At 46.9% G+C, this 23,849-nt stretch overlaps 1 protein-coding gene across 1 annotated transcript in view; it reads left to right on the top strand.

Moving 5' to 3' along the window:
• Nucleotides 1-22,608, top strand: part of LOC121852067 (multiple epidermal growth factor-like domains protein 10) — a 55,403-nt gene extending 32,795 nt beyond the window's left edge. The window contains 6 exon segments of the mRNA XM_042346181.1: nucleotides 15,231-15,306; nucleotides 15,682-15,923; nucleotides 17,702-17,829; nucleotides 19,286-19,406; nucleotides 20,802-21,005; nucleotides 22,391-22,608. Coding sequence (XP_042202115.1) covers nucleotides 15,231-15,306; nucleotides 15,682-15,923; nucleotides 17,702-17,829; nucleotides 19,286-19,406; nucleotides 20,802-21,005; nucleotides 22,391-22,608 — 989 coding nt within the window.
• Nucleotides 22,609-23,849: the final 1,241 nt, after the last annotated feature.

A 23,849-nucleotide genomic window follows, 5' to 3' on the forward strand; every position in this document is an offset into this window, starting at 1 on the left:
TATATTAAGAAACGTTAGTCGGATGGGGGAGAAGGTGGCTCGTCATGGGCTTACCACATGATTTAAATATCGCTAAGAAATAAACGCCATGTCAACCATTCTTGGGCCGTCACACTGACTCTGCTAATCTATCGTTCCTCAGCGAAATACGGTAGCTACTTACTATCGATGTGACGCTTATGACGGTTTACGCAACCTAGAAGGAAGAACAGTGTTCGTGATTCCACCTTTTTCTCGCAACGAGCTTGGCTCAAGATGTACCTCGGATTGGCCGTCGTGGTGTATACCTATGTCGACGCGCTAATTGCATAAAGTAATAAGATTGATGCTGAATGCCAAAGCCGAGATTTGTCTGACACGGTCATTAACTCATAGTCGACCAGGAATCTGTGTGCCTATAGGGTATGAGACTAGACAACGGGGTCCGGTAAAGTCATTCCAGGGCGCACCTACCTCTCACAAAGATGAGATAATACACGACGCACTGTAGTTTTTCCTACTACGCTTCGTATCCTTCTGGCGTCGTAGCCGCAGAATGGGGGTATGCTTAAGACGTTCGCCAACTAATAAGCAAGACTAACAGGACATTTTAGACCAACGGGTCACGTGCCTGTCCTGCAGCTCAGCTCCTTATATATACCAATGCACGAAGTGGACCAAGTCACTACTGGCGTATGGAGCCCATCCGCTACTCTTTCATGTGATATTTGTTGGTATCTGGGGTACGGGTGGATAAACCTTAATGCTTACCCCGGACCATTTTGACCTTCAACCCCACTTACGAAAGTAAAAAGTTGGCAACGATTGCCTAAAAAATGTCTGTAGCTGGCTATACACCTAATAGAGTCTATGCAACGCGCTGCAATGCCCATACCGATGCCTTCGCCACCACCACATGCGCAGCACGCAACAACTACTTTACAATATTTTGGCGCCTAACGTGGGAAATGCAATCATTCTCCATGATCCACTCTGTTATGAGAGGGCGGTCTAGGCCGTTTTGACCGCTTCGTTGTTCTTTAATCTACGTTGGAAACAATTCGTTTTTGAACCACACCCTGGTCTATGGCACCCATATTGATCTACACCCCTCTCTGGCAGTGATCTACTCATACGGCTCCCTTCCGGTATCCTTTGAGTTTTATCCAAATGCCAGCCTTCTCCCCTAAGGTTAGTGGCGGTCCCAGCGGTGCACATAAGGGAAATCTCCTTATGTGGGCGACTTGCTCAGAAATAATCTCCGGTCCATCGGCGGGTCCCATGTATATCGCGGCACAATTGGATGCCACGCAACGCAGTTATTGAGCGCGTCTATTGAGTGTGTACGCGATTTTTTCACTGCGGAGCTAATTGCCAGGCAATGTATCTCGCCCAAACACGGTTGAGGTAATAAAGTCCTCTCATCATCAGTGACCGGGGATTTATACTGATCTCATAAGCGTCTTGGCACCTACTTAGGGTGGCTATGAGATATCAGGGTCCGCTGCATTTATAGACCCAGACAAACTGCACTATAAATAGTACCCGGTCGATTTGAGTTTCAGTCTTCGAAGGTCGGTAGGAATCGCGATCACTGTAATGAGTTTTGGAAGAGAGCCCACTATTGTACCCATCATACGGGGTTTCTGGGTGCAGCAAGACATTCATAATTTGGTATTGTTAGAGCCAAGAGTGCGCATCTTCCACGCTGACTGAAGGAAGTCGGGCATGGTTCACACGGTTCCCCACCTCTATGGCACAAACCATCTATTGTAATCAATAAAACACAAAAATTCTTATCGTGCAAATGTGTGATAACTCACAAAAAGGATCTCCTCCAAGCAGCGTAGTATCACTGATATATTAATTCTCTATTAGCAGAAGCGGCAAAGTCAAACGAGACTAACAATGTGTTTATCCACAACAGACTGTGGCAGCGCATCCACCTAACTGGATTCCTGGTTGCGACAAGGCAAAAATGTCGCAATAAAGATGTAAAAAATGAGAGAGTTGATCGTGGATGAGCTTCAAATGTTTGATTGATTCCATTTTTGCGGTCGACACAGGAAGGAGTACAATCACCAATACCATGCGAGCCAGGCGACCAATCACTGGACGCGTCCTAATTAGCAAGTTTATAGATAGGCACCCTCCGGTCTCAAGGTCCTCGGGCCTCCATTCTACCACGGTCTGGTGGTGCCAACCCGGAATGCCCAGTCACACAGCAACTGTGCAGGAGGTTAGCGTGCGAACGCTAGACTTAACACTAGAGTCGCGTAACCTAACCCGCGCAAGCTTTTAGTCGGCTTCGGTGGAAAAGGCGATTGTATCTTTGCAGAGGTGCGACAGGATCCCTTTTCACTTCGTACGTATTGTTTGGTCCGACCGCTTTATCGATACACGTTTATGTCAAGTCACTACTGGGAATGCTTGTCAGGGTTGGCAAGACTTATAACGTGACGGCCTCGCTGTCTTGTATAAAGACGATCAATCTCTCGGGTAAAGTAGCATCTCACTATTTTGCAGCGACAAATCGGTTTCTCACTAGACGCGGAATGGTTGTATCTTTCGTTTTAAGGACCACCATCCCTAGGCGGAGTACGTTAAATAAGGCGCGAGGAAACAACGGAATACAAGAGTACTAAGGATAATATTATACATACCACCGGGTATGTGTGATTTTTTATCGGCAGGAGCTATAGATCTTCCCTGCCCTCCTGCTAGGGACTACTAGAGTTCACTATCGAGTCTATTCTGGGGTGTAATTTGCGTCACACCGCCCCGTTGGCTCGAGGAGCGCCTCATGAACCGCGCCCCTAGCTAACCAAAGCATGATCTTGGGAACCTTTACCCAAACCACCGGCAGTGCGCAATTTATTGTTCAATCTATGATAGCTTGTTTCATACGCTTCGTTATATCAGTCTGCTCACAGTACCTTCATAAAGGTCACTGTGGGATGAGTGGCTGATGTGGGGCTTCCTTCCTCAGTTTTCCGTATTTCTGGGCTCCCAAGGTTAGACGCAGGTCCGGACTTCTATTATGGTGTTGTCTATATTGCTGGCGATATGAGGGCAGTCGTTTACGAACCTAAACTCGGCACGAAGCGTATAAGTTTGAACCCAGAGGCGTACCTTTGGTAGACATGGTCTGGATTGTCAACGATAATATTTTGTACTCAGGTAAAGGTGCTCTTTTGAAGTCTCTCATGAGGCATCACCATGATAACGCCATTCTAGTTTGTAGGCTAACGTGCTCGTAGCATCGGAAATCCAAGTCCACAGCTGAGGTAAACGTTTTGGACCAACGTTTGGTGATGAATCGAGTTGCGAGTGTTTTCCTCACGTCGCTGTACTACTATTCTGCAATGAACCTTTTTACGCGCCACCGCTTACTGTGACCCAACGGATTTTAACATCGACTATTAGAACGTTACGGGGAATAAATTTCATAAGGATATTTTCCTCCGAGAAAGCCGGCGGCCACCAATGAGAGGCCTCATCTTTACCTACTTTATAATCGATAAGGTTGCATGAGTTGAGTAATAAGGTGAAAAAACGGTAGTGGACTCACTTTCTCACTGCGTGGGTGCTGGAACTGGCGTACGATTACATGGAGTATTAACTTCATCCTAGTTCAACCGCTGAACTTTTACGTTGCTGTAGACTTCCTTAGTAAATATCCTAATCTAGATGAAGCTACTCTGGCTTCTCGTGCCTAAAGGCCCACCCCGATACTCTCCAGGTGGGAACTGAGGGCTAAGTTATTAAACGCCCTCCGCGAGCTCATTTATCCAAACTCGTCCGGGCCGTAGATCAAATTTGCTTGGGTAAACCGCCGACTTGTGACACGATTCCTTTGTGGGGATTACCGCATATCTAACTCCTAGACACGGCAGCAACTCGCATAACGTGCGGACACACCCGGTCTAGCCACCCCTATTCGCGGCATGTGACAAACAAATTATCAGTAAGAGACACTACAATGCCAATCTTTACGCTCCAACCTTGATGAGACTTTGTACTTTACAGCTAGCTTGGGCTGTGAGAGAAGGTCCAGCGGACACTACCTTCCCGAACAGCAACGCTCACATGGGTTTCGTCGATGTTGGTACACCATACTCAGTAGCTATCCCACGCAATAGTTACACCCTATCGTGGTTTGCCCCCTGATTCGTAGCACCCTTACAGTTTTGATCTTAGCCGCGGAGGTCTCCTATGCCTCAGCGCTAATTATGATTGTTAATATGGCAAACACTTTGCTGACAAGATATTGAGATAGAAAGAAGGATACTACAAAGCAGGCTGAAGTGATTCTGGAGGAACCGTCACCGCCAGGTGCATAGGTGTGCGCAAATCATGCCGGCCGATTGCCGCCCAATTAGCAGACCGGATTGATCGGCAGATAAGGCAGGTCATGTCATCATGACCGTGCAAACCGGGTCCCACACCTACCGCGGGAGAGTGCTGTGTTAAAAGTAGATCTGGCGATATCACGTGGGTTACTCAGTGTAGGGAAAAGTAGTCTGTTGCCCGCAGAGGCAATTACTTGTCAAGTGGCAGGATAGAAATCCGGTTCTCGTTCGGTCAGCTCTCAATGATTCCCTTGCTTTTACTGTCTTCCGCTATGGGAAATAAGATAGCATCTGGAAACGGATGCGGGACACCTTTACGATTACCATGCAAGGTCCATATGCACGCGCTATCAGGTCACGGTAAAACATTACAACAGAGGCGTGACAAAAAGTATGGACTAGCTTTCTTCATGTCACTCAGGTCGATGTTTCATTCATGTAGATATGCGCATTCATTTACCCTAGGTAGCTTGCGTGCCGCCTTTACGTGATTGGGTCTAACAGCCACCTTAAGCCCTCTTCATTCAGGAGCGACATATGGTTCTATCAAGCTCGACGCTATCTGACAGCTGCGGAGCGAGAGCGAGCTCGTCTCGCCCTTTGCAGAAATACACTCCCGGTCTCCAGGACCCCGGGAACTTTGTCCACCGGTACCACCAAGATTGCATAAGACATGGTGAATTGACGAATATGGTTTAAAGAACAACACTGTAGTCGGTCTATGGACTTTGGTGTCACCTAGTCTTTTCGCGACTGAGTTCTCGGTTGAACTAGATGTACTCCTCTGAGCATCATACCTAAACGATGTACTAGGTCGAGTAATTGGGCCGTTATGACGAAAGATTATGGTTCACCTTAGGTGTGGCATGCCGGGTCCCCGGTAACTCGTTACGTTGACGAGTTTGTACAAAACGGATGTGAGCCTTGTGCGCGCCGCCATAGCTCAAGTACAGTATCGTCGAGATTCCACTGTAACGTGTTATAGATCAAATGAATGAATCATCTTCATCCTTGTGTTCATGCTGTCATTAGCTATGACAGAGCAATGATCGGAGTGCGGGTATACGTGCTTTCGCTCCCCGGATTTATCACCGTTCCAAGTGATGCTCGTTGACGCTAGCGACCGAAAGCGCGTGGATCCTACAGTTTCGTCGTCAGGGTCGGTCCTTATCTCGTCAACGTTGTAGAAGGTAGTTGCAAGCACATCCTTCGGGATGTATTACTTTGTGGACCTCTTCGGGCGTTGAACATAATTATGGTGTACGACGTTAAAATAATGAGTAGAGTGTCCACAAGACGCCTAAAACTTACCGTACCTATCCTTCAAATGCGGGACGCAAGGAATGTGAAAGATATGGTTCACTACCCCAACTGCTCTACGCGACAGCATTAGTTATGGCTACCGGGCCCGCCTCTATGCTACATGGCCAGACCTACTTAACGTCTCAGAACGTGGGACATTGTTTAGATACTACAAGCTCAACGTTTACCATCAAGGGTTAGGCCCGCCTATTTCGAAAACCTTGGAAACCAATCGCCGCCGTAAGCGCAAGACGAGGGGGACACTCTCACTGCATCCAGCGTTGATATCTGAGACCCTATATTACGAGACAAGCGGCTGTTCGACATACTAGTATGGTCCTCTTTGATATCGATAAATAAATGTTAGGCCATATTGATCCGACGGCTATTACGGAATCAAAGGGCACAGGCGATAAAGTCCGACCTTACAATACTTCGTGGATCCTCGTTCTAGGGGATTTAGCGAAATGCTAGTAAACGCTGGTTTAGCTGCAAGCGGCTAACGAAAACCCATTTTCCATTCGTCTTTTCGGTCACGATATACCCTACGCCATAATAGGAGTGGGATTATGGACCACACGAAGATGGTGTTCGCCGGGGCACGATACCTAGGGAGGAAGATAAGAGTTTAACTGACGATAGACCGTGCGGGAGATTAGGGAAATCGTCTTGGGTGCTCACCCGAACTCAACGTATGATTCGGCCCTGCAGACGGTCTGTGCCCGAGGAGTCCATGAGTTCGACAATTTGCGTCGGAATCAGGGTAGATGCATAGCAGTGCCATAATGCAACACGCGCGTCATCGCGTTTGAGCGCTCGAGTTATAGAGAACAGCTTGAAACGGTATGGGGTCGACCTTCCAGAAAAGCGTTATGTTGTTGTTTTAATGTATGTAAGCAATTAGGAAGCGTAGAAGAGGTTGGGCGAAGCGGTGTGACGATAGTCAGTTATAGTCTCTAAGTGCGTTGGAGTGCGCCGACCCCCATATTTCTAGACATATATTGGAGGGGCCTAGAGCCCTTTCTTAAAATTCAATTTTCTTCAGGAAATTCTCCAACTGCACCCATTATGTGCGGGATGGCCTATTTAATTCACGGTTGATTAAAGAATTATCGAGCATACTCCAGTGCCATAGAATACTTCCGGATGGAAATAAGGAAATCGGATAATGTGGACAATAGCTGTCTCGATACAGCGCAGATGCCCAGGTGGAACATTACTCGGGACAGCAATTGCGGCGACAGGCAGATTTAGGCAAATGTCTGGGATCTCTGTACTACGATTCTATAATGGTCGGCCCCCGGGTAGTATGTCCATAGGATCAATAGAACGTCCATCGGTTAACGCCGCGGCAAGCTGGACGCTGTATGAATCAAATATTTCCATGAGCGGAAAACCTACTACTTGAGGTGACCAAGTTAAAGTCAGGATGCCTACAAAGGTAGATTGTGCACCGGGAGACGGTCCTGTCCCTGTAACTTGAGTCAAAATCATGAGGCGATTCCAGGAACCACCGGTGCCTCCAATCATCCCCACGCAGGCCATTTTGCCATACCTCAGGATGATAGGGGACTGTGAGATTGAGATCAGCTCACCGAGTTAACCTATCGGGCGAGCGGATTCGAAGTAACTGGTAGGTCTTAATCTACGTAAGAACTTCAACACATATGAGCAATAGTAGGGATTTAGCCCGGGACTTGGAATTTAAGGCTACGCGTAGACATAAGGTAAGGCGTACGACGTAAGGCTAAACGTGGTGCAACCGGTGACTTAGGCAATAGCACTCAATCAAGTAGATGACCAGCTTCCCTCACATTTGGCAGCGGAACCCGCCAGTATACATGGACAAGGTGCTGATGCTTATTGTATCCCACTTTAAGGATCTAACCCTACAACCACATTTGCAGCAAGGACCGATCACCCCGTAGAGCTGGATTCGTATCGCTTTTTATTACTGTTTCATTGTGGTGAACTCGTCCGTCATGTCGTTGCTATGCTGACATATCCCTCTTGCTACCTGGCCTTGACTGGGATCTAGTTGTGCCACCGGGCCTTAACACTCCTCGTATGTGCGATCTGTATCTCTGCATCGTCCTTCGGTAAACACCCCTTTAGGGTAATCACAGACCGTTCTTGCCCTCCAAACAGCCATTCTATTTGGGTGAATTTAGAAGCGTAGTAGATTGACGGATAGTGACAACCTATGCTGCGTCAGATAATTGTAACATCTCGGCTCCTGGCTACAGAAAGTAGTACGGAATAATTAACCAACAGGCTCCACGCCGCGTAGAGTTCCAAAGCTGTGGCAACATGAAAAGAGATAGGGCTTGTAGTTGCCCCTCATTATGGAATCGGCGTCACCCATGTAACATGCTGTCTCGAAACTGGGTACACCCGTGGCTCCAAACTATCGATGTACTGGGCTAGAGAATGAAATTGAGTGAGCACTGGGACTTATACGAATCAACGAACACCCACAAGATTGGACGCGGAATCAAGCCGTAAATGAACACAGGAGGCTTATCTTCCTCGGGCTAAGGTGGCGCGGGCCTTTACGCGAGGTTAACGCAGAGGGTACGTTCATTGTACGACTTTTGGAAGACTATCGTTACTTGGCAGGGTGCAGTGGCCCGCGGTTAAGGTCATAGGTTAAAGAAGCGATGCAACGACGGTGAGTGGGACTGACAACTAATTATGGATGCACTGGCCTGTCCTTCATTACAGATACTTACTCGTAATGTACGGAACTCCGACGCGGCTCGATGGCCTAATCATCACCTTTCTAGCTTTTAACTGACAACTTCAATACCCGAACGTCTTTGGAAGACCTTCGATGTCCAAGCAGAAGGGTAAACTTTTGAAGAAGACCAACAATCTCATAAGCAGCTTTGCGTTATTCGCATCAGACAGCCCGAGGAGAATAACCATAATTTGTCGGAGGATCGAATTAAGCCCAGGGGATAAGTTACCTGGGAGAGGACATCGCGTCTGTTGAAGGGTGCGTGTGCTTCAAATCAACACGGCCATTCTATATAAGCGGCGTCCTCCATAGAGTCGATGTAGTGGTAGACTAGCGACAGTAAATGAGTCCCGCCAACCCACGCCCTAACGGAGATGTTCCTTGATTAGACATCCCAAGGAGCCGGGCGGGAAAGATAGAAACAAGTTGAGATCATTTAATTGCTCTTGGTACGGTCCTTATTTTAAAGAACTACCTTGGTAATCATCAAGGCCGACACACCATTTCAATTCGATCTTAGACCTATCTTCGGTAATCGACATGACTTAGGTGGGGCAAGTGATCATAACCGGTGATAATGTACATCAGCTTACAGGCTTGTTTATGCGGTAAAGGTGTGTGTGGTGACTTCTGCTACAAATGTCCCTTTAAGATATCCTTTGACGTGTCCTTATCAAGTGCACGATTGTCGGCGTCACCAGTCGCGGTTCGGAGAGGGGGACGGCATTGATGGACCGTGAGCCCATGAATGAAGACGACGGTAGTAGAAGGCAACATCTTCGTTTGACCATCCCAGGATGTAGCGTTGACAAGTTCCAAACTGTAAGACTATGTACCCTAAACATGGGTAAATGCATATCTCGCTGCTGGTAGGGTGTTCGCCCAACGCAAGAAAGGGCTTAACTAAGCTATGGCAGGCTGTTTTTGCAGCCCCTCCTAAAACAACCTCGCCCTCTAACGGGGGGATTTTCGCTCTGCCCCGATACAACCCAACCAGACGTGCCTAGGCGAAAGGTCGCGCGGGAACTATATACGATGGTATATGGCGATCTTGTTTCCGGCCGTGGTCGAGCATGTAACGATAACATCATACAACTCCCGCGTGCGTTCTATCGTTTAGGGCTGAATGGAGCGAATTACAGTCACGAACGGTATATCAAATTGATGCCTATGGAAGGAGCACCATCGATACAGAAGCGTGGAGCGCGGTGGGTCAGGGCCGTCATATGCCGAAGCAGATAACGCAAGGGACGCCGAGGATTGCGGTGTATGGACCGCAGGCATAAGCAACCCCCAATCGGCACTACTGAGTGGCGCGATAAACTGCCATAGTACCCAGCCGCTGTCGCAGTTATCCCAACCCCTTAACTGTGATATGCTCTCACCACAACCGTAATCGTAGGCTTGGACATTGAACGGGCCGCGTAACTAAGTGTAATACGACTGATGTGTTCATCGAGACCTGTTTTAAAGAATATGGACCACCGCAATATCACCGGCGCTTACGCGTATTAAATCGGGAAAGGACGACAGTGATCGTCCTGGTCAAATAATTTCAGCTAGGCTATATATTGCCGAGGTTATAAAGTTAGAGGTAGACTTCCGCGGAGGCGTTGCCTTTGAAAAGCCGAATTGGTACTTGTTGCGTTGAGTGAAGTACAGGGTACAAATTTCCGATCATTGGTGGTAATCGCCATAGGCCTCAACTTCTCTATAAGGGTCACGCTGTACGAGAAACGAAAGCTAGGTCGACCGCAAGGGTGGGTATTGCTAGGTGAATTGTCTTCGCGGGCAATTGCTGCAGCAAATTATTGGAGCTCTAGCAAGCGAATTACTATGCCTCCCGGCCTACAGCGTGCACTGGGTCCATTGGTCAATTCTGGGTCATCCTAAGAATTTCGATATACTTTCACCTGAGAGAAAACATACTATGTCCAGTGATACGCGTCAGTCAGCAACAAATGTACACAAATGTGTATTCGGGCGAAGTCGGATTTTGGAGTGTGGGTTAAAAGCCTAATCCGACCCGAAACATTTCCAAACGCAAGCGGTGAACGGATCGGGCCCGCAAAATTGCAATGGATCGCTTTCCGGACAATCACATTCGGAGACGTTCCTGAGTAAAGACCGTGCGTGCGTTTCCAAGTAACTAAAGGAGAACCATATGGCAGGGCAATAGGTCACTCGGCCTACAATTCAACAGGACATATTCAGCAGACTTGTGCAGTTGAGGCCGCGACAGACAGTGAGCGTTAACCAGGCGTGTAAATCTATAATGATTTGTTTATCACCCTGGTGCTCGCTACTCTGACACACAACGCCGATGAACACAAGATGGTCAATAGCACCCAGAACTCTCGTCGCACTCGAATTTCTACTGGATAATCAGCCTAGTTCTGGATACCTCCCTATGGACTCTACGCGATATTAGACTTTGGCGCTAACTTTAATCCATGAACATATGTCACTTCCACCTTACTTCGCTTAGGTATCGCCCTGAGACTGTGGATCAAAGCGAACTTCTCGGGGAGTGCGGCGCATACCAAGTTGATAAGTCTCATGAAACGGAAGTGTCAGGGGTTGGGGTCATTAGAGACGTACAGACTAACCGCCCTGCCAACAACCAATGTTCTAAGGACTTCCTAGCATATTTAGTATCCAGTTTTATAGCTCATAGGGGACAAGCTCGACAGGGGTGCACTGTCGACGACATTAGGAAGGGGCATCGAGGAGACACTTACTTAATGGGCCCTAAAAAACCATTACAGATCCTTGATGTACATTCAGGAATATAAGGGTTCGTATCCCCATGCGCACACGCTAGTTTTGCATATCAGGGATTTAGTTCGGTGGTCAACCACATTGACATTTTCCACAAAGCGAGTTGTCCCGCATGACGCACACGGGTTGAATTTACTTTCCGTGTATCACAGTTGACCGAAAGTCTACTTAGCCGAGGTGCTTGGGTGCGCAAAGCCAATAAGATGCGAGTACGCAAGAGTTAGATTCAAGGGCAGCGATTCAAAGAATAGTGGGACACGTAACTCGATTCTAGTTCTCTTGAAATAGGGCCCGCGTCTTGTGTGCCCTACCTCGCGGTAGGAGTCCGCAGCACGGCGTATTTTCCAAAAACGGGTCTCGAGTTCTTGCGCCATTTTGGATTTCTGACGGATCCATCGCGTCCACTCGAAACCTCTAACACGACCATGTTAGCCTGGTAGTCGGAACACTGGGATATACATGCACAAGAGGCGACTACCTTACCAAGTGTCAGCTGTCTCGGATGACTGCCATTTGTTTAGTTCCAATCACGAGACCTAGGGATAGAGGTCGACCATTTCCCATCGAGTTAGGTTGCCAAGCATCAGCTAATGAGCAAACTAACCGGATGTGGGTTGGGACCGAAGGTTGACGGTCTTAGGAGAAGTACATAGGGTTAATCGGTACATCGCCATTTACCATTGGTACAACGGAATAACCCTCGGGAGATGCTGTATTTCCGAATGGGTGGTTATAGAGCATCAACATTTACTGCCAAAAAAGGCTTCATGTAACAATAACCGAGTGGAGTTGCTCGGGACCCTGCTCATGAATGATCCGCCCTAGCCAGAAGCCGCTTGCAGCTGTCCGTCGAAGGGTCGGAAAACTCCGCAGCGAACCCACATAACTAGGTTGGAGACCAAAGCATTGGCAAGTTGGGCAAGTGAGACCTATCTCACGAAGGCATTGGTGAGGGACCGCCGAAATTCAACTACAAAAGCAGTTTATAAGCTTCTTCGACGACCATTGGAAAGTTCGCTAGCAGCAGTTATGTCTTCGGAAAGTAGGATCGTCATGACACCGGTCCTTTCACCTAAGATTAGATGCAAAAATAAGCTTCGATTCGGCCACATTCGGTCGCTCCTATTCATAAGCTTGATGATCCATATCGACACATTAGATCATTAGAAATACGCCCCGCAGGCGCGTCTTTTCATTGTACCCCCTGAACGATTCATCACAAGCCAACTATCTCCTGCGGTCAACCTCCTTATACGCGTGCTAATCGGATAAGAGCTAGACTCGTACCCAGTTCTTTCCGGCTGAAACTCCTGGCGCGGGCGCCATGACAAAGCGTCCTATTTTGTGTACGCATTTTTCTGGTACTGTCGGACGGCATTTGCGTATTATCGCAAGTGATACGACTATTTAACATCGAACTATAGTAACTAACTAGATCAGCTCGTTCCTACGTGAGGACTACAGTAATCAATGGTGGACATGGAGTCCTAACATGCAAGTCGTAACTGGCCAGTGATGGGCATTAGAAAGGGATGAGGAGATACCAGCTGGTCAACCATATACCTGTAAAGGATTCTCAAGATTTAACCCCATTAACCGAGCTTAAAGCGCTGTTAGTCAACGGAGAAAAGGCAAGTGATTTTGTCCCGTCGATTAACCTCATGCTCGCTCCGATAAAGCCTTATCGTAGTGCAAATATCGATCGTTGTCCTACAGCCAGAATATAGGGATGGAAACAGGTTACCCCGATGCTCGTTCTGTGAGCCCATCTACCACCGTAGTTCGATTAAGATATGAAGTGTGAAACCTCTTTTGCATGCAAGACTCTCGATTTGCAATCAGCCGAGCTCGAAATAATTGGAAGGCATACGTTCCCTATATCACGTTGGCTTGAGGCCTAACCTGCAACGACCGCCGGGAGCTCTGTTCGAGCGAGTAGCCGGGATAAGATCTAACGCATCTGCAAGTTGGCGACCTCTGACGGCCATCTTTTGCCCCATGACTTAAGATAACTCGGACCCAGCGTTAGCCTTCAAACGGGCATCGCCGGATGTGCTATTTTCTCGTTTCTACGCTGGGGACGGGCAGACTGCGCTAGGCATTATCTCTGGGTGATCCCCAACCCACTCATAGGTGCTATCGTTATATGATTACCACAAAAACCCGAAACTAAAAGCTAATACATTACGGGAGCGAAAGTGACCAGGTGGGATGTTTAACGCACGGTGGGTCGCTACATAAGGGATGCACGTTATCTCGCTCACGTCGAGCTAGTAAGGTGACCAGGTATATAATAATCGTGGCTGCCCACAAGACGGACAAGGCAGCCTCTCAAATAATGTCAAAAGCTAGGTTATCGACCAATATGGACGTCGTTCTGCCCGCTATTCTCAGCCGTATATGACGCGTATTGGATTTGGCCTTCTCGGACAGGAACCCGCGAATTATAGGGGCCGTGAATTAGGCGCCTGTGTCACGTCGACTTCCTATTCTGATAAATCGAAACGAAGGGACTGATGGTAGTTCAGTAGAGAACCCATGAGCCCTTCGCCAGTTTTGAACGATTTAAACGGACTGAGCCCAATGCCATCTATTCTACGCTAAACCCGCTTGGGCTCCGGGCTGGACCGATCCTAACTGTACCCCAACCGAGAAAATAGTTTGGCACCATTTCGTACCAATAGGCTGGAGCCCCCGGCTGCCCGCCCGCTAAGGCTAGATAAATAAACTCGTCCAGAGGTCTTAGGCGGCGAATGTACGCACACGAGGTCGCAGGCAATAGATGGTGTCCGACTGGTGACTCATGACGCGGGAATTGCTAGCGACATTTTAAGCGCGTAGCAGCATTGGGAGAGCTATCCCCTCAGTAGGGGGCGATGTACCGGACCGGACTATATCTATTGTAGGCTGAACCAGCATAAGTTGGCATCCTCATGGTTATGTACCGTGCCGGCCTTTATGCTAACAGCACCTGCCCCAACAGCCTGTGTAGGCTTGTGGGGAAATCTTTGTCCTTGTATGTTGTATCAAGAAGTGCCACGTTTTTCCGCAACAATTTCTTCTCACTAACTTGGGTTCTGTGGTTCATAGATTTGGGCTATCAGAACTTTGTATGCTGGCCACGATTGTGCTCATACAACGAAGATCCAACAGGGGGAAGAACTCCCTCATAAATGCTTTAGGCTGCATACTTTTCGCTTGCCAGAGGATACTACTGTGCAATGAATATGCACATATGAGACAGATACCATTAAGCATAATCCATCCATTTTAATGACGGTGGATTTAATTTACATCCATTATTTCAGTTTCTGTTGTGCACAAAGCACGGGGGGCGGGGTGTTTTAAAATTTAAAAAAAATCACATGTGTATTTCGTGTATTCCATATTTTGAATGGAAATGACAAAAAATAATTGATTTAAAATCAAGCATTTGTCTGTATTCTGCAGATTACTGATTCTGCATTACCATATACTGTGCATGTTAAATCGAACATGAATATGCACGTGGATTTTGCGAAAACGGTCTCCTGAGTGCATATTTCTCATTTCACACGTCTCTGTATTATCAGTGGCTCTTCTCACATCCACCTACATTCACACCCTTTGCCTAGCAAGTTCACCTCACTGCGTGCATCTATTTTTGTCCACGTTCCTTTGATCTCACTACCGTTCATTCTGTCTTTTGGCTACGTTGAATGCGTGGGCGCCAAAGGTACCGATTTGTTTTGAGACCCCAATGGGCTAGCACCTCACAAGTACCACCGTCGCAGGATTACTGCGTGTTTATGCCAATGACACAAGCGACCGAGTTAATCTGAAAACCTTCCCACGATTTGAAATTTCCTTTGTAAGTGGCACCTCGGTGGGCCGAGATGTCCACGTGGAATACATTAAGTCATTTATAATGGTAAGGAAACAACAACTTGGGCTACCGGCAGATCGTGCAAGGCAAATAAGCTAATGCCTTGCAAAATTAAAATTTGTGTTTAGTTCGTTGTCCTTCCCCCGCACATACGATTAGCACAGTTGGCTATGTACGGTGCGAAATAAGTTCAACATATTTCCATAATCAGCCCGGGAGAGCAATGAACACATGTTCTGGACCATTTATCCTGAACTCGAGTTCGATGAAGAGCCACCGATAACGACGTCAGTGGTGATTGATATCTGAAGCAGTCCCCCCACGTGTATAAAAATTCATGATTTGCTGGGGGAAAAAAAAAGTTATATATGTTAAGGACAGCAGATCTTGGGCAATTGTTGTACTGACAAACTACCTTCCAGCTTGTCTGCAGTTCCCCGACGATTGTAAGATGCAATGTACATGAGCGACCACGCTATGTGAAACTAAAACATTTTGTCAAATCTATCCTGATATGTGCTTGACGTAATTCCAAACAGAGGGGTGCTAACCGCTGGGCCTACCGCGAGTGGCTATGCTTCAGCTGTTTAAACCCCGCGGCTACGCCGCTGGCAATTGACCGCGTGGGTTCACCGAGGCCGTCTCCGTGTGTTTCCCGGCAGCCGGCTCATCATCATGGAGAGCTCGAACTCCCTGAGCAAGGCGACGAGTGCGGCCGTGCCTACGGAGGGCCACTACGTGGTGGTGGTCGTGGGCATCGTGCTGCTCATCGTGCTGGTGCTGGTCCTCATCGTCGTCTTCCTCTACCGCCAGCGGCAGCGCAAGGACAAGGGGCACGACGTGCCGGCCGTGTCCTACACGCCCGCGCTGCGCGTCGTCAACGGAGAGCCCCCCACGCTCGCAGGTGTGGCAGCGAGCCGAGGAAATCTCAGAGCAATCGAAACTGTAGATACAACTACGTATTTTTCTTCTTCTTGGTTCTTTCGGTAAAGTCACGTAGAAGGGAAATAATAAAATAATAATAATAAAACATAATAAAATCATTCTCACGACGTTTCGGCCACAACGCAAGCAGCCGTCCTCAGGTGAAGAACAAGTCTGTCGGAAAGACAGCGTCTGAATGAATTTCCGACAGACCTGTTTCTCACCTGAGGACGGCTGCTTGCATTGTGGCCGAAACGTCGTGAGAATTATTTTATTATGTTTTATTTTTATTATTTTATTATTTCCCTTCTACGTGACTTTATCGAAAGAACCAAGAAGATGAATCCCTGCAGTCACGAAAGCTTTAAATCGAAACTACATTTTTTTTTTATTTTTTACTGAATTATTAAACTTTTAACTATTTTTATTTTACCAGGTAAGGCCCACTGAGCTATAGAGATATTTTTCAGATGTGAGATGGCTATCACAAATGATAGCTCAACGAAGTGGCATATCGTGTGGAAATTTATAGCACCAAATACTCGTGATGTGGATTCAAAATGTGGAAGGGAAAATCCGGAGGACTCGGATAAATATCCACGCGACCAGGGGAAGAGAGAGAGACATGCAAACTCCAAATACACAGGCGTCAGGGTCGGGATCGAACCCACAACCTCCTGTATACCAGGCGAGGTAATTAATAGTTTGCCACCGCGGCATCCCAATCGACGGGCCTTCACCGGTGAAGTACGGTCAAACAACCCCCAACAACAACCTGCACCGTGTGTGGGGAGGCCCTCATCCAGCAGCAGTGGATGGACAATAAGGTGCTGCTGGTAGTTGTCACCGGCAATAACGATTTCCATTGTAAAATATCTGAGAGGTATTCATTCAACTGGAAACAGTTGACCTTTAAATACTTTAACTTTGCTCGATTCAAGGAACCGATGGACTATCTGTTACACCTCCAATCGTGCTGTTTGTTGCTGGTTGCTTGCCATTTTGGCCCTTTACACCTGTGCACAGCAACCGTCATCAAACTTAATATGCCTAAGTCAACAAATTCCTAATTTTTGGACAATTTCTTTAGTTTCCCGTATGTCGGCACACCGTAGGATGGCTGCTCCCTCTAGTGGGCAAATGGCGTTTGCAAACAGAGGCCATGTGACTACCAAAGCTCGTGTGGACTGTAGACCAATCATTGTTGATCAGAGACGCCTTTCAACGCTTTTCAACAAACGTTGTTTCCATTGCATAAATAGAACTCCATCACTCAATTCCGAGTGTCACATCAACTGACCCCAAAATTGTCCTCGTATATCATGGCATTGAAGTGATGCCACCACGGTGAAATGGTTTGCACACTGGACTGGATTTGCAATCCAGAGCTTGCCGATTCAATGGCGCGGCAGTTGAAACAACGGTGGAAGTTTCTTAAGCCCCCCCCCCCCACGTATGGTGGGGTAATATATGGGCATTTCTACATCTTCCATGGCATTTGCCCAGTGGAGAAGAGTAGGCTAAAAATACATATGCTTTCCAGAGGGGCTCTCTGGAGCTGCCTCTAGTGTAGGCCCTTCCGCCTGCAGTAGCGTGAGCAGGCAATTGCAGAGATGCACCTTTACATTTTATACCATACTGTGAGATTGCACGTAAAGTAAGTCACACACTCGCGTATATTTTGCCTTTCGCTTCCTAATTTTTTAGCCTGAAAAGTGACAATTTTCATAACCACGCTGCTATTGCTGTTCGTTGCAGTGGACCAGACTGCGCCCAATGGACACGGACGACATTACTTCTCAAACCCCAGCTACCACACGCTGTCTCAGAGCAGCAGCCCGCCACCTCTGATGCCCAACAACTTGAGCAGAGGCGTCAACACCAAGGTGACTCAGGCTCGATTTTTTTAGCGAGCACCTGTCCCGAGACGAAGCGTTTTCTCACGGAAAATGTTTTCACCCGTATCTGCCGCACGACCGTCGTCAACACGGAATGAGATTGGCGAGCGGTTGTATTTTTCACGTGGGAAAGTCAATTTTTTCTCTTTTTTCTGGGCATAGGTAAAAACTTATTGGGCAAAAAAATTGCAAATTTTCGATGGGGACATGGTTTTGCAAAAATGCTTGCAAAACAATCCAAAAACAATTGTGCACGGTTATGTTTCGTATGGCAAGGTCGTGCATCAACACAGTGCAACCAGCGCAACGAATACAGCGCGAGGCTGGTAGAATGGGCATCACGTATAAAAAGTCTTGGGTGCAAAACAGCACTGAGGTCGACAACATTGTACAAAAAACCCCATGTATAACTCAAAGTCTGTGAAGCAGAGTGATCAATTGCACGTACATGTCAAAGAAATCTAAAAATGTCCATGTGTTTTTTTACATGGCTAATTTTTTTTGTTCCCACTTTAAGAGTTACACCGAATGAAATAAATAAGCTTGTTTTGTGGTATTCTTTTGGTCTTTCGGTAAAGTCACTTAGATAAGTTCAAAGAAAATAACAAAAAACTACGACGTTTCGATCGCAACACAAGCGTTCGTCATCAGCCCCTCTTCCTGATGACGACCGCTTGTGTTGAGATCGAAACGTCGTAGTTGTTTGTTACTTTTTGTTATTTTCTTTGAACCTATCTACGTGACTTTACCGAAAAAGCCAAAGAATATGAATTCCTGCAGTCACGAAAGCTTTAAGTCTTGTTTTGTGGCTCACATGAGCTGTCTACTGCCATTGTGGATACACTGCCGTGGTGTCATGATCAGCACAATGTACTTGCAATCCAGCAAGTTGTCTGTTCAATTTAATCTCCCTTCCTGGCAGTTTAAATAATAGGCACGTTTGTTAAAGCCCCCCCCCCCCCGCTTCTGTTTACCTGTGTACAAATAGCTACGCCGCTAAGAGGTAGATGCTCCCACCTCATGCACGACGTCTGGCCAGCATGAAAGAGTAGCCCCAAATACCCTTAGGGCTGCCAGTGAATGTTGCTCGACAAAATTACCACGCCACGTTTGGCTTCTATATAACCTCACTTCTCGTCAAGGAGCTCAAACCATCACGCAAACAGCGGCCTTTGGATAACCACTGAACAAAGACGGTCACTGCGTTCGCACGCTTTCAGATGCGCTTCTGCATCTGAAAATAATCTTTCGATGTTAGGAAGCCACTGGAGCAATGCACCTTTATATCTATATTGAAAACTCACTTTTTTGACTGTTGTGTTTAATTTATTGTCATTCCCCCATACCTCCGATTAGTGCGGTTGGCAGCTACGTACGGTGCGAAAGAAGTTCAGCATACACATGTACATATAGTGTAACATAGTTCCCGCTTGTGTTCCTGCAGCACTATGTGGGCTTGAAAAACCACGAGCAGAAGCGCGGTGCATGCGGGATCAGCCACACCGCCACACTGCCAGCCGACTGGAAACGCGAGCGCCATGCCAACGACATGGGTACGCATTCGAGTACGTACACGCACGCACGCACACTCGTGCAGGGATTAACACTCAGCCAATCGCTACCGCTCACTTGTCTCCGAAATCGGTATGCATGTGCAGTTTTTTTTTACAGAAGTGGAATTTTCTCTGTAGGTTTGTTTGGAATGGAAACGAGGTATGGCCATGGAAGATCACTAAAAGGTATTATGGACACCACATTGTATCTATATGGTGATTCACTAGTCGTGTTGATGTGTTGATCTATTTTTAAATTGGCCTAAATATGGCGGACATCAGAAGCCAAGCACGTGGTTGGGCCTGGTTTACGCCTTGGTCACCACCAGGGTTAGTCAGCTGTTGGAGCCATAAGGCTGCAAAGTGGCCAGGAGATGACAATGCTGAGTGTCTCACCCTCTCGTATGCATCCGTTTTCTCCGGATACTCTGGTTCCCTCAGTTTCCAAACACTCATTAATGAAATTTAATCAAACATCCCAATGTAGCACCCTCATGAAATAATTTCCAAACTATTAAAGGTTTCCTGAATAAATAGTTGACGTTTTATATAAATATCTCTTGGTTTTAAAATAATGTATGCAATGTATCCCTTAATTTGTAAGAATGTCAATGCAAATTTTCATCTAGACCTTGGAATTATTACTTTTTTAATGATGGAAGAGGGATCTACTCTGTCGTTGATTTCACCGAATTCCTGTTTCATCGCTGAGAACTGAATTATCACCCACCTACGCACCACTGCCAACCATTCAAATTTCATTCCCTTCAGTGCAGCAGGTGCTTTGCATACACATATTACATGGCTCTGTTACACAAAAGTTCACGTCACAGTAGCACAGATAAGAGACCCTGGGTCATATTTCCAGTGACTCATCCACAGATCCACAGTGCATTTTGCGTCCTGGGGGAGCGAGGCGGCGGTGCAGCGGTTAGCGCACTCGGCTACGAACCTGGTGACACGGTTTCAGCTCTGACTAATTTGGCGAGGTATGGTCTTAACGACGTACTGAGGCCTTCATCCAGCAGTGAATTAGAATCGTTATTTTGACTGGCGGAATCTGCTGAGCTATGAACCTCTTTTTCACAGATGTCCAGTATGGGTGGGTCAGACAGTTACAACTTAAATAATACAAAAAACCATAGTGCAAAATATAGATATAAATATAAAAATAAATACTTGTGATTTATCTAGATTGGACAAGGCAGCAAAAACAACAACAAAACAGTCCCAGAACACAACAAGACAACACACAGTCCCTCAATAAAATGGCACATTAACGTTGAACTATCGATACACAGGCAGTGATCAAAGTTTCCAAATGACATTTGCAAACGCGACTCCATCCAGTGGATATGAGACGGCGCCGTTCTCTCGTTTATGCCCCTAACCCCCGCCACTCGCCAGACGTGCTGAACGAAGCGGGCTGCAGTGCCAGCAACGCGTCCCTGAACAGCGAGAACCCGTACGCCACCATCAAGGACCTGCCAGGCACCGAGAGCAACTATGTGGAGATGCGTTCGCCGGGGCACAGCGAGCCGGCGGGGGGCGGTGCGGCTCTGTGCGCCCATGCAGCGTCCGCCATGGCCAGCAGCAACGTCTATGAACCTGGTAAGCGCCGACCCCCCACACCCCCCGACTAAATACTACAGGGGACAAAACCCCTTTTTAAATCCTTTATATTAAGTTCGCTTGCTTGCTTGCTTGCGTGCTTGCTTGCTTGCTTACGACCGTGCAAATCTTTCGGTCGTTTTTTAACCCACTTCCCGTGATCCAATCGAGCTGACATTTTCCACACAGACTCGTTGTGCGTGACAATTAATTTTCGTGAAAAATGTTTTCCAAAATTTTACACTGTTTAGGGAAAAATAAATAATTATTTATTTACCAATTGCTTAATGCTGGCAGACAATCATCTGACCCATAGGTGGTAGCCATCTCAAGCCAGAGGACGAGAGGACTCTAGCCGCTACGCATATAAAGGATTTAGAGTGAAAAACTTTGTTTTTACGGGTTAATTTTTTCCCATTGATACATCCGAACCACACCAGGGATGTGCCGAGGCAAACACACAGATGCTTTGTGAGGCCGTAGTTTTTCACGCTTTGGTTCTGGGTCTGCACGGAAAGTAGCCAGTGGAAAACCCACACCTGTGCCATGACGGCCCTGAGCTGGCACGGCTTGGATGTTTTGATGGAGAGGGGGATTTGCGTCAATAGCGCATGCTTGCAGCATAGCTGCACTTGATTCTAGAGATTATCATTGTAATTAAAATACGTTTTGACAATGGCAGAATTCAGATGGGCAGTTGCAATTGTTTAAATGGTGTCATGGTTGGTCATTTTACTCTTGTTAAGGTTTTAAGCCACGTTCACTATAACGTTGTAACGTTATTAATACAAAAAAAGCATTTGAATACAAAAAGTGATTTCCTGCTATATTGCACCTTTCTTATAACAAATGTCTCAGAGAATAGTTTTTTTATATATCTAGGTAACTTGCTGAATGTATTTCACAAGTAGTCCTGTGATATCACCTTCTACAGATTGTTCTCTAACACAGTTTTGAATGAACACTTCATCTTATAACATGACACGAATGTCTCCAATGGAATACAACTGCGAAAAACATTCGGTAAAGTCACGTAGGTATAAAATAAAATTAAATCACGACTTTTCGGGCGCAACACAAGCGTCCGTCATCAGGTGGGACAACCACAGCAAGAAACAATCGCTGAAGTGGGCTGAAATGTTTATTCCTGTGGTTGTCCCACCTGACGCTTATGTTGCGCCCGAAACGTCGTGATTTAATTTAATTTTATACCTACGTCACTTTACCGAAAGAACCAAAGAGTATGGATCGCTGCAGTCACGAAAACTTCAAATCTAGAGGGAAAACATTCGTTTAAAGTGTGCAAAAGCAACAATACAAAGCAAAGTAAATCATTTCTACCGAAAGCGCGGTCAACTGACTGTACCGCGCATTGCCGCTCGCAGAGCCCACCATGACGCTGCCCGGTACATACGGCAACGTCGGAGCATTCGGACAGAGCCCGTACGACCTCCCAAGAAACAGCCACATCCCCGGCCACTACGACCTCCTGCCGGCCCGCCTGAGCCCCTCCTCGTCTCCCTGCTCCTCGCCCGTTCACACCGAGTCCTCTCCCGAGGACGACGGCGGCGGCGGCGGCGGCGGTGGGGGCGGCAAGTCGTGACTCATGGCTCCACCGCAACATGGACCTAGACACGGGTCGGGGGGTCCAGCGGGCCGCTGTGCTGCCGGCGAAAATTAGAAAAGCGACGGTGCCCCCCCCCCCCCGCCTTTGACTCAAAGTGAGATGTCATCGGGCATGGAGTGCTGAACGAATGTAAATTCTCTTAACGTGTTCTTGTTTTTTCTCGCCCATACCCCGCCCCCCCCCTGCCCTGTCCAAGTATGAACTCTGAAAAAAAAATTGAATTTAAAATATTCCTGAAAAACTGGATTGATCATTCCCTTTCTTGAATATTAATTGCCAGCATTACAAAATAATATTTTTCCAAACACGTACAAGTACATTGTACAATGTGAGAAGTACATGAATGATGTTCACGTCAAGTAGAGGGGCTGTATAAGAATACGTGCTGTGGAATTTCTTAAATGAGGATTTTTTTTTGACTCGCTATCAGATACAGGCAAGAGTATTACGTTCATTTTGTTTTTAAGTTATGACAGCTTATCGAACAAAGTCAACGTAATGGCGGTTTGATAATGTAAAAGTGCAGAGACCTGAAGCTGTTGCACAGGAGAGTAATTCTCATGATAATTGGGTAATAATTCTGGATGTAGTGAAGTGAGACAGGAATTGCTGTTCAGCGTATCGTAGTTGCTACATAAAACACAATTACGGACCGTTACATTTGGGTTTCAGTGAGAAGTAGCACAGTGGGTGGCGCATGGCCCTATGAAAACCCTGCCAACCTGATTTTGTTTTATTCCCGGCTACGGCTATCATCAATGGAGAATGATATCTGCACTGGTCCCAGATAAAACTCCCCCGTTCGTATGTATGTATTTTGAACTTCTTTCGTACGGTACATAGCCAACCATGCTAATCGGATCACTGAACAATGTGAAGCATGGTCAAACAACCCCAGATGACCGACATGGCGTGGACAGGCCTTCATCTAGCAGCGGATCGGCAGAGGGTTGTAAATTGTTATTATGATATACACTTTTCAAGCTTTAGGAAAAATCCAGCAATCTGTTCACATGAATTAAACAGAAAGTCAACACTTAATCAAAACTCCTTCTGTTCCTCGCCGGTGGAGACATGCAGCCTCTTCACCGTTATGAGGAATAAAGTTAAGTATATTTTAGTTTGCGTTTTAGTCATGTCAGCGGCATATGTCACACGTGACCAGGATCTTTGCACGTAGAGGTTCATCTTGCAAGGCACAACAAGGTACTTTTGTG

Source organism: Callorhinchus milii, unplaced genomic scaffold (genome assembly GCF_018977255.1).
Source record: "Callorhinchus milii isolate IMCB2004 unplaced genomic scaffold, IMCB_Cmil_1.0 Scaffold381, whole genome shotgun sequence".
Taxonomy (NCBI): Eukaryota; Metazoa; Chordata; class Chondrichthyes; order Chimaeriformes; family Callorhinchidae; genus Callorhinchus; species Callorhinchus milii.